At 43.0% G+C, this 11,209-nt stretch overlaps 1 protein-coding gene across 2 annotated transcripts; it reads left to right on the forward strand.

The window, feature by feature from the left end:
- The first annotated feature begins 49 nt into the window (after positions 1–49).
- Positions 50–10,895, forward strand: lrp3 (low density lipoprotein receptor-related protein 3). 2 transcript variants are annotated; one of them, XM_006779707.3, is made up of 7 exons: positions 50–413; positions 3,129–3,264; positions 3,344–3,549; positions 5,101–5,717; positions 5,985–6,457; positions 6,631–6,763; positions 6,859–10,895. In XM_006779707.3, exons 1-7 carry the CDS (start codon positions 338–340, stop codon positions 7,669–7,671), a joined length of 2,454 nt encoding a protein of 817 aa, XP_006779770.2. In that variant the 5' UTR covers positions 50–337; the 3' UTR covers positions 7,672–10,895. The 2 variants fall into 2 exon arrangements, with proteins under 2 accessions (XP_006779770.2, XP_087699787.1); XM_087843661.1 differs by lacking the exon at positions 50–413 and having other exon boundaries at positions 3,023–3,264.
- Positions 10,896–11,209: the final 314 nt, after the last annotated feature.

The raw sequence follows: 11,209 nt of genomic DNA on the forward strand, positions 1-11,209 counted from the left end.
CTAAACTACAAACCCAAACCCTATATAACCTTGATTTTTATATCTAAGACTATAGTCTATAAGACGTTTAGTTTTGTAATGCTGCAAAACTTAACGTTTGCCACGAAGCCTTTATTTTGAAGGGAGTAACAAGAAGCCGCATAGCTAGTTGGAGCTACCTTGATCGTAGCGTCTTGGCTACCGCTGCAAAAGAAGGACACAATGCATTTTCACGGCAAGGAGGAGCTCTAGCTGTGTCCAAGCTGAACGCAGATGCCGGAGCTAGTGTGGATCGCACAGATGTGGAGCGAACAGCGAAACGCGTGTGGGAGATAATAGCAGAGGTCCCCGCCGGACCATGGGACTGACGGAGCTGCCCCTGCTGCTGCCTCTGCTCGGGCTGCTGTGGCTCCGCTGTGCTCTGCTCTGTGCAGGTGAGAAACAACAATGCGTCTCTACGCCGCTGTGATGTTTTAGACGGAGGCTTGTTCTCATTAGTTTAGAAAGCTCTGCCTGTGATGTTCATAAACACATGATGGCATGCACAAGTGATCCGCATTGCCCGGTGAAATGTAAGTGTCCATGCTTTTCTATTTCTTGATCCGTGTTCGCATCTTTACGGGAGATCCGGTAATTTACAAAGCTCCTACTATGATTACATCAGTGACTATCAGAGCGGAGCGTCTCTGTGTTCACACCCGAGCAGCAGCAGTGGGTGTTATTTTGTCTACTACTGTGCGTACTGTGTGTCTCTGATTAAGTGATCTGATAGATGAAGACGGTTTGTTTTCATTGTTTTGATTGGATGGGGGGAGAGCACAGAGGCTATCGTTGTGCAGAAACCTGCGGGATTATTGATCTGTGGTGGGTAAATGATCACGGTTAGTGTGGAAACATGGACGCGCTTTCGCAAATGTGATACTGCTGCTATCGGCATTACATCACTGCTTCTCTGCAGCCAGTCAACCCCACGGTCCCCTCCTCCCCCCTCCATTGTCATACCCTGCACTTAATTGGCATTTAAATAAAGAGGAAGGCTGCTAAAGGGACACAGAGTGAGAGTTTGGAGGTGTGTGTGTGTGATCCAGGTGTTAACATTGTGTGGGGTCGGGACTGTGTCTTCATTATGGGGACAGAAAGCCAGTCCACATAATTCAGGTCTTCAAAAATTAAGATAAAGGGATATGTTCAGGTTAGGTTTTTGGGTTAGAGAAGTTGTAGTTAGGGTAAGATCATGAATGTTAAGTCAGGGTGATGTGAGACTGAGGAGAGAAGAGATTTGCACGATTAAAGGGGAACACACCATCCCAACTCAGGAACCTTCAAGCTTTGAGGTTGGCTGATGTGTCCAGTGTGCATGTTGTCCTTATGCCTGGTGCTCCAGCCTGTGTTGCTGTCTGTTCCCCTGTGCTTGCAACCTGTCCAGGATGTCCACGAGTCTAGTTGGATAAGCGGTTTAAAAAGCAAAAAGTCAAAAAAAGAATTGATGTTTTCACACATAAAGTTCTAGGGTGATTGAAGTTGCATGCACAAATACACACACACAAGCTGCAACTGCATTCAGTATCTCCACATTTTACCTGAGCTCATGATTATGTGGTTTTTGAGAACAATGCAGATTAAAAACTGAAGGGCTTAATGCTGAAATGCAGCCTTAATCCACTTGTTTCTCTCAGGTACGCTTCACTGTAATCAGAGCAGGAAATTAAAAAGGGACATTTACATGCCTTAAAAGCTATAAATGCAATTTCAAATGTTTTTGTATTTTATTCAAGCTTTTAAAAAAAACAAAAAAAAACCAAAACTTAATATCTCTTTATACACATTTCAGTGAAAGTTTGGCATGGTTTACTCCATTACATTTGTTTGAAAGCTATTAAACTACAGGTTTGATATATGTTAAGCTAGAAAACACACAAATATTATCATCACCACTGAGGTTTACATCACCTAACCCAAGGTAGCTCCTAAAAAAAACCACGGGAACAGTTGTTTCACATCTAATAATTCCAGCGTGATGCTAAGTCTCAGCCACGGGATCGACATAATAATCACCTTTTATGGAGAAAAGGTTTGCTCTCTGAGCAACTATTGTTGGTGAACTGTTCATGTTCTGTAGTTTAAGCATAAAACAGCAGCTAAATCTTATTTTTTACATCTGTTGGTAAACCAGAAATAGTGAGTTAATGTGAATTTTCTTTCTCTCTGTGATCAGATTTTTCCAGCATCTGAGTTTGAAAGTAGATGAAACACAAACACAACAGTCAAAATGTGCTTCAGTTCTCTTATTCATTGTACCGAACAACAGCATTGTGTAGCAGCTTGGTCCAGCCCAGTATGTGTAGGTATTTATGTGTGTGCTAAGTTAGTGCGGATAGTCGATATCTGCACTTAAACGATTCCTCTCTCCGCCACCCTGCTTCACTCTGCTGACTTTACTGATTCATCAAGTAAGCCAGAAACAAACAGCACTAAGCAGCAGACTCCCTGCTGCGTGTCAGTGCTGGATCATAGTTGAGCTAATGTTCTGTCTCTGTGGTTCTGGTTAATTAAGAGGCTTGTTAGACAGCGTTTCCTTGCATGTGTTTCATTCTTTCTGTGGCATTAAGCAGTAATGCGATGATTAATGCGCCTGCTCTACATTATTGCTTTCAGCACAAGAATGAAATGAGATACTTCCCATTCCACATTTATGATGCCGGTAGCTTGATCGCTGCGCCTTTACTTAGAAAAACAACAGGATTCAGTGCCTGCACACCACACAGAGGTTTGCATGTTATTCCTGGAGCTTTTCCTGGCCTGCTCACACATTTGTGTTGCTCCCTGGAGTAATGGTGTGATGGCAGCAGGAGATGCTGTTGCCTTGGCTGCCAGTTTGGCTGCCGCTTCTGTTTAAAGCTCCATGTGATCAGCGTGGAGCTTCCCCACAATGGCACTAAGGTCATTTGTCTTGTCAGTGAATCGTTTAGTGTTTTTGTAGCGGTCACAAATAAAAGAATGTGGATAAAACGGTTTATAGAGTGTGGAAGCCAACATTTTGGTAATGCTCGATGTCTGCCAAGTGTTCTTAGTTCTGATGTGCACAAGGAGCATTCAGACCGACCTCCCTAATATGTATGCTGCCATCTCCCCTGTCTTTTTTGAGACAGGCTGCAGCGAGCAGGTGGAGATCCATACAGAGCGGAGGGGTGTGATCTACAGCCCTTCCTGGCCTTTAAACTACCCAGCTGGGGTCAACTGCAGCTGGCATATTCAGGGAGGTCAAGGAGAAGTTATTACCATCAGGTAGAGTCCCTGAAACATACGCTGCATACATGTGACATTTCTATAACCGAGTCACCTAAACTCATGTTCCATGCTCCAGTTTCCGTAACTTCGACCTGGCGGAGTCAGGAAAATGCACGGGAGACTGGCTCCTGCTGACACCTACATGGAAGAGAGAATCCAGGCTATGTGGCTCGGTGCTGCCGCAGCCCTTCATCTCCACCAGGGGGCGTGTTTGGCTCTTTTTCCACTCTCAAGCCAACAGCTCTGGGCAAGCCCAGGGCTTCCGACTCTCTTACATCAGAGGTAAGCTGGAGAATATTTGCATATTGCTTATCCACTCCATAAACATACCAGAGTGCGTGAAAATATTAGAAAAACCTCTACAGTTTAATCCATTAGCAACACCCACTGCAACCTCATTATTAAATAAAATGAAATAAAAGTGGAATTATCATGTTTACAACATTTACGTCAGGGCCACCTGCAGTATTTTATATTTGAACATAAGCATCTGTTCTGGGACCTCCCCATGCTTCTATGCGCATATGTGGAAAACATGAGGTGGGTAAAGTAGTAGCAGAATCTCTGTGCAGACCAGAGCATGCATCAGTAACAACAGTTATAACAACATAGAGGTCAAGACTAGAGCAGAGCGATATGACCAAAAATATTTATCACGATATACATTTAAAAATTTGTGATAACGATATAACTGACGATATAATTGACACTAGACAAAATACTTTACAACTCCACAACTTTATTAGTGCAAAAAACCCCATCAATGTATTTTCACTTAAACAAGCAGCTGTTTTTATGTGCATTAAAGTTATATAAAAATGTAACAGTGCAAATGCAAATTCCTTGCTGACAGTTTAACCAAAAGGCATTTCCAGTGGAAATTGGTCGACATATCCTCAGCATAACCATGTATAATATCCACAAAACTTAAAGAGGTTATACGCACACAATACGGTAATATTATGTTGAAGCACAGTACGTATCACTCCACGAGGCGCCTGCTTAATATAGCCGTAATGCTCCGACAATCCATCAAGCGGTGCGACTTCGTAGCTTAGCGAAGTCGTACTGAAACATTTGACAGATTTTCGAGCGCCGTGTACATAAAATCGTTTCGAGGTCAGTAAACACAACCAGAGTTCATACATAAGGCACACGGGATTATAAGGGGCACTGTCGACTTTCAGAAAAATCAAAGGATTGATTTTAAGTGTGCCGTATTTTCCAAAAAACACGGTATTAACGTCGGCCCGCTAGCATGCTCTACCAAAAATAGTGCTTTGTTGTGTATCTGACGGACGAAAGCAAAACCAGTTCCACACCACTGAAGTTGCAGCATTTTTACAAACCAATTCTAGTTTATCCGTTTCATTTAACGATCCACTTTCGCTCTTCTCATTCTGCGTCGCCGCCATGTGCGTATGTAAACATAGACACTGCGCACGCGCGTTTTACCCATATTCTATCGCGATATTTCATTTTCCCATCGTTGCCCAAAATTACACCGGTATTACCGCGAACGGTATGATATAGCCCAGCCCTAGTCAAGACGCAGCATTAAAACAGAGATTTAATAAAGTTTTGTGAGGGTTGTATTAATAGAGCTGTTTTGTATGTTTACACAGGGTTACTGCTTGGTTTGTTTTGATATGATCATCCACAATACTACTGCATTTTTTTTGTTATGGTTTGTCTTTTTTAAAAAAAGCTGAGAAAAGCCTAAAACCTGTGATATTGATTGCAGTTGGACATGGCAGACAGATGAGACTGGCAACTATCTCTTGGGGGGGAAAAGTGATGTTTTAGCAGCTAACCAGACATATTCTTTTTTAGGTCACCTAGGTCAGAGCAGCTGTCAGTCAGATGAATTCCTCTGTGGGAATGGGAAGTGTCTTCCTCGCTCCTGGAAGTGCAACGGTCAGGATGAATGTGGGGATGCCTCGGATGAACGCAGCTGCTTGCCGACTCCCACTGAGGCGCAGCCGGGCCTCTGCCCCTTTGGCTCTCTGCCGTGCACCGAGGGCCAGTCCACCCGATGCCTGCCCACGGGCCTGCGCTGCAACGGAGCCCGGGACTGCCACGATGGAAGCGACGAACTGGGTTGCCCTGACACTACTTGTGGCAAACGTCTGGGGAACTTTTATGGCTCGTTTGCCTCTCCCGATTTTTTCCGTGCGAACCGTAGCGGCGACACTGAGCTGAGATGCTCCTGGTTGTTGGACACTCAGGATCCTAAGCCCATTGTTCTGCAGCTGGACCTGCAGCTGGGGCCTGGAGATTTGCTGCATGTCTATGACGGCCTGCTGCAGCGAGCGGAGCATCTGTTACAGGTGTTGTCATATCACAACAACAGGCGGCCCGCCCTGTTGGAGTCGAGCCGGGGACAGATGAGCGTTTTGTACATGGCCCAGCCTCACAGTCCGGGGCATGGTTTCAATGCTACATATCAGGTACTGAGGTTGGCTAACGTTCATTTCATTCATCGTTTATTCTCATCTATCCTTTGAAATTCTTTCAACCTCTTTTTTAAAAGTTGTTTAAAACTTTTAATTTGTTAAAAGTTACAGAGTTTTTCTTTTTGGATCTGTTTTAATCCAAACTGACTGATTTAGAAACAGTAACTGCTCTTTTTGTTCAGAAAACACAGTCAGTTAAGTATAGTACAAGTTGTCCTTTCTGTGTCTAGACAGTGATGCATTTCTCCTCCATCCTACCAGGTGAAAGGTTACTGTTTTCCTGGCGAGCGTCCCTGCGGCAGTGATCAGGGCTGTTACTCTGAACGCCAGCGCTGTGACGGCTACTGGCACTGCCCATCTGGTCGAGATGAGGAGGGCTGTCCGATGTGTCCAGATGGAGAGTTCCCCTGCGAGGGTGGTACAGGAATGTGTTACCCAGCCTCTGAACGCTGCAACAACCAGAAGAGGTGTCCAGATGGGTCGGACGAGAAGAACTGCTACGATTGCCAACCTGGAAACTTCCACTGTGGGACTAACCTGTGTATCTTTGAGACGTGGCGCTGTGACGGCCAGGAGGACTGTTTAGATGGAAGCGATGAGAGGGACTGCTTGGCAGCAGTGCCCAGGAAAGTGATCACAGCTGCCCTGATCGGCAGTCTGGTCTGCAGTCTCCTGTTGGTTATTGCTCTTGGCTGTGCCCTTAAACTGCACTCCCTCAGGAACCGAGAGTACAGGTGGGCCCTCATTCTGCCGCTAAGTGAATGTTAAGTCAGAGAAACGCTGGGATGGTGTTTATTGTTGCAGCTGCCAGAAACTGTAGCAGTGAAAGTATTTTTGTGGGTTTTCAAATAGTTTTCCTGATTTTCCCTAATCCTGCTCCGTTTTTTCCTTCCTCACTCCTTTACAGAGCTTTTGAGACGCAGATGACTCGCATGGAGGCCGACTTTGTCCAAAGAGAGGCTCCTCCTTCATATGGTCAGTTAATAGCCCAGGGTCTTATCCCTCCGGTGGAAGATTTTCCTGTATACAATCCCACCCAGGTAACAAATTCGCACACACTAACAGACACTGGCGACGCTGCATTTAGACAGAAATGAACTTCAGCTTGTTTCTGTTTTAATCCCCCGTCATCCAGGCTTCAGTGTTACAGAATCTTCGGTTGGCAATGCGCAGGCAGATAAGGCGTCACTCAACTCGCCGCTCCACTTCCTCCTCTTCCAGACGACGTCTAGGCCATCTGTGGAATCGCTTGTTCCGTAGTGGAGGACGAGGCAGAGGCCACGCCCCACTCCTGGATCCCCCTGGACCCACGCAGATCACACTAGGGCTTCACAGCTACCGGACTGTCGGGGAGCAGGGACCTCAGAGCAGGGCCGTGCCTGCAGGTGGGTCTGACGTAGTGGGTGTGGACCTGCCGGAGAGCCCTGCATCGCCTCTCTCCTTTCATTCAGTGGACAGTCCAGAGGAGGAAGAAGACCTGTCACCTGTCAGCAGAGATGGCAGCAGGGCTGCAGAGTCTTCACCTCCCACTCCTTGCCAGAGTGACTCCTCAGTACAAAGTGGACTTCCTCTCTCCCCCCAGGAAGCCTCTGTACCCCTGTGCCCACCCCGGGCATCTAGAAAATTGGTTCTGGAGCTTGCAGTTAACCTGAAGGGGGTTTCCTTAAGACGTTACTCCCCCTTAGGACCTTTGTCCCCTATTTCACCCCCTGTGTTTCCCAGCAGTTCCCAGACACCATCGACTCAACCTCAACCACAGGGTTCAGAGGTGACTTCACCCACCGAGCCCTTATTTTCCTCTGTGAAACCAGAGGACAGTGACAGCCAGTTTACTGTGAACGTGCCAAGCAGGGATGAGACGAAACCAGAGGCAAGAAGCAGCCTATGCAGGTTCGGCAGAAGCATCAGTGAAGAGGGAGGAGATTTAGGAAGGGAGACGCTGTGCTGAAAAGTTTAGGATGACGCTCTCCTCACTGTCGAGAGCTGGCAATTGCAATATCCGTTCTGATAAAGTGTCCTTGAGATGTGACTCCACCAGAGTCAGAGGTGAGAACCTGTACTTCAGCCTTCATTTAGAGGGGGTACAATATGAAACTCAATAAATATCACTACATTTCATTATTTGAATGCATAAAATGTGCAGTTACAAACGATTACGCACATGCAGTCTTATCCTAAGACGAATAAAACCAGCATTAGTCGTTCTTCCTGTAAATTGCTTTCTAAAGCTCATGCCAGAGCTTAACTACTTTAATTAAATGCAAACAGATAGCCCCAATTAGCCCGTTATGATATTTACCCTGAATTTGTTCCAAAAGATTAAATCCAGTTTTGGCCACAAGTACTAATTCAACCCACTACTGGCAAAATGTATCTGAAATGCCAAAACAGCCTTTATGTCTTTACCCAAAGCCATTATGCACCGCTATATACTGTGAGCCGTAACAGCCTAATGAGTGAACACACAAATTGATCTGATCGATCCTCTATTCTTTCTTGTTCCCTTTTATTGTTTATGTTAGTTGTTTTTGCTGTATGACATCATTAATATGCCACGGCTGAGTGCATCAATTAAGGATGTAGTTGCTGAAATTTTACATTTTTTTTTAAATATTGGCAACAAATCCTGTGATTTGTCCACATCAACCTTCTTAAAGACAAAACAGCAGTAAGAAGAGAAATCAGACAAAGCCGTGGACATCGAACAGATTACGAGGTGCACTCGTGGAAGCAGGAGTTTGAAATTCTTATGTATTTATTCATTATTTAACACATTTTTGTAATTTCCTTATAAAATCTTATTTTACACATTGATAAATATGATGATAAATAGATGGAATATTGAGCTGAATATTGACTCTACATTTCCATGAAGAGTCAATATTCAATATTCAGGGATTGTTCAGGGATTTGTTCTTCATGGTTACATAATAACAGACCATTACAGATATCACTGGTTGATTTTGGTCTTGTTGTGCGATTTGTCGACAGTAAGAAATGTCTTGAAATACAGCTTTGAACCGTGTCGGAAAAAGGTTTGATATTTTTTTTAATAGGTTTTTATATTTTCCTGTGGAGAGTTTGATGAAAATAGCACACCTGGTAGTCTAGGTTACCCAAGTGCAGGCTAGGATAGTTTCTGTCTGAAGGCAGTCATTAAAGCTAGTTTTCCCCTCTGTTTTATAACCTTGTGCTAAGCTAAGTAGGTGCAAGCTATAGTATATATTTATAATTGAGAATTTGCAAGCTTATCTCCCAGAAAAAATATCAACTTTTCCTTTAACACTTGTGCAGTGTCAGTATTGATTCATCAGACACTATTTTGACCACTTTTAAGAAACATCAAGAACTTATTTATTCACTTTTATCAATTGTAGCTTTAGTTTTTATCTTCATGAATGATCAGTAAAAAAAAAAAAGCCAAACTTGGATGAAGATTTACAAAGTGAGTCCAAGAATATTGCCTCTAACTCTGTTCAGCCTCTCATCCTTTTCATAATAAACCAAACCTGTCCCATTAAACAAAGTCGATCCTTTTAAATGAACCCGACTTTATATATATATGTATATGAGTGTTTGCATTGACCTCCATTCAGTGCACTGACTGTATGTGAATGCCCAAGAAACTTTGGAAAGAGGAGCTTCACGTGGAAATACTGTTTGTTCACTCTTCATCCCAGTCGATGACTGGGTCACCGTGGATGTCTGGACTGCTGGTTTATTCTGGTGGAAATTCAAATCTATGCTGTGGAATTTTCTAATACTGGACGCTTAAGCAAAGACCTCTATTTTCAAGTCTTCAGTGGAGACCTGTACAAAGTTTTGCTTTACGTTTCTCTTTCTGCCTTGAAGTTATTGCCTGTTTCTGGGCTGCTTTTTGACACTGGTAACATTTCGCTAATCACTGTTGGACCTTTAAAGAATGTACCAGTCTTCTTTTGTTATGAATATCAGTGATCCCCCCCCACTTGTGCTGCAGGATATTTATACTAGAAGAATAAGAAGCCAATAAGTAGTGTGGGTTTGGAGCAAAAGACAATTGACCAGAATGCCATTTCGTGTGGAAAAACTAGATCGTTCCTACTGTTTGTTTTTCTTTAAAATGAGCTGAATGTGCCATGCTACCCTACAAGTTTTGCCAAGAACAGCTGCTATATGTTATGTGCCATTAGAGATATCTCCATAGTCCTTCCAACTAATTTCTGCCTCATAATCTGTTCTCATCTTCAGTTCTTTCTTTGAAATATCAAAAAATAAGCTAAGTTTATTTATTTATAGTTTTACAGATGTTTTACTTGTGTTCTCTTGTAAGTCTATTTAAAACTCATCCGTCCTCATTTAGCTTAAAGTGAAATAGTTTAGCTGCTGTCTGGAAAAAGAATGCGTATCTTGCTTTGGGATTTAGAGACATGCATTATAAACGCCTTAATGGGTTTTCCCTGTTGTTGCAATGGTCAAAGGAGGGTTTATGAATCAACTCTGTGGTTTACCTGTTTGAAGAGATTAGATTTGTCTTTGTCTAGACAACACTCTTTTATACATGTCATGGGATTATTAAATATGACTGATCTGGAGGTACAGTGCACTAATATGTCAGAAATCTCAGCTCTGGGATTATTACAGGGAAGAGTAAGAGAAAGGGAACCTTTCAGGTCTTCTTCCATTGTATTTAAATAGTGATTTATTCAGGATGTAGTCATCAGCTTGAGGAGAGTCATGGTAATTTGGTACAATCTTTAGTGAAATTGTGTTACACTGACTACTAATGTGGTTAGGTTGATGATTATGATCTGTCAGTTTAGATAAGTGTGTCTTTTCTGTTCCCCGAATTTCAGTGTTTATGCTTTAGCAAAATGTCTTCAGTATGCTTTAGTAATAGCTGTACTTTTGTATAGTTTTGTGCACAGGTAAGCACACTGGATTGTGGCGACTGGAAAGTAAAGTTCTGCTGAAAGCGTCTGTCTGATAATATCATCATTAGAGACTTGAGTTTGAAGCTTTGTTCCCTTCACAGGCTGAAGATGATGTTTGTTTGTTTCTCACGTTTTGAGAATTATGTTTGTATGTTTTGTGCTGCAAGAGAAATGCTGCCATGGCATTGTTGGGTTTGCAGATCCAAAATTCTGTTTAATGTTCTGCTAATCATAATTTTCCTGTGCCTGCAATAAATAAACTTCAAAATGTATTTTCTGTTTTTTTTTCTTCTTTTTTCTTTTAACTCGTCGCCAAAAGACCGGTGAGTTAATGTGATGTGTGAGCGTAATGTGCACACAAATTGTCCTCATTAGATTGTGCAATGAAAACAAAACGTATAATTTGCTTTTCTGTGCTTTAAATGATACAATAACCTGTAAACTGTGGTGGATTATAGCTGGATGAGCTACTACGTCACTCACATTCTGGTTTTTCATAGTAAAATGTACTATAGTAAACGGCATCAAACTACTCAAGTGCAACCACCAACGTACTACTGGTACATAGTTTAT

This window comes from Neolamprologus brichardi, chromosome 1, assembly GCF_056152115.1.
Source record: "Neolamprologus brichardi isolate AB-2024 chromosome 1, ASM5615211v1, whole genome shotgun sequence".
NCBI classification, from domain to species: Eukaryota; Metazoa; Chordata; class Actinopteri; order Cichliformes; family Cichlidae; genus Neolamprologus; species Neolamprologus brichardi.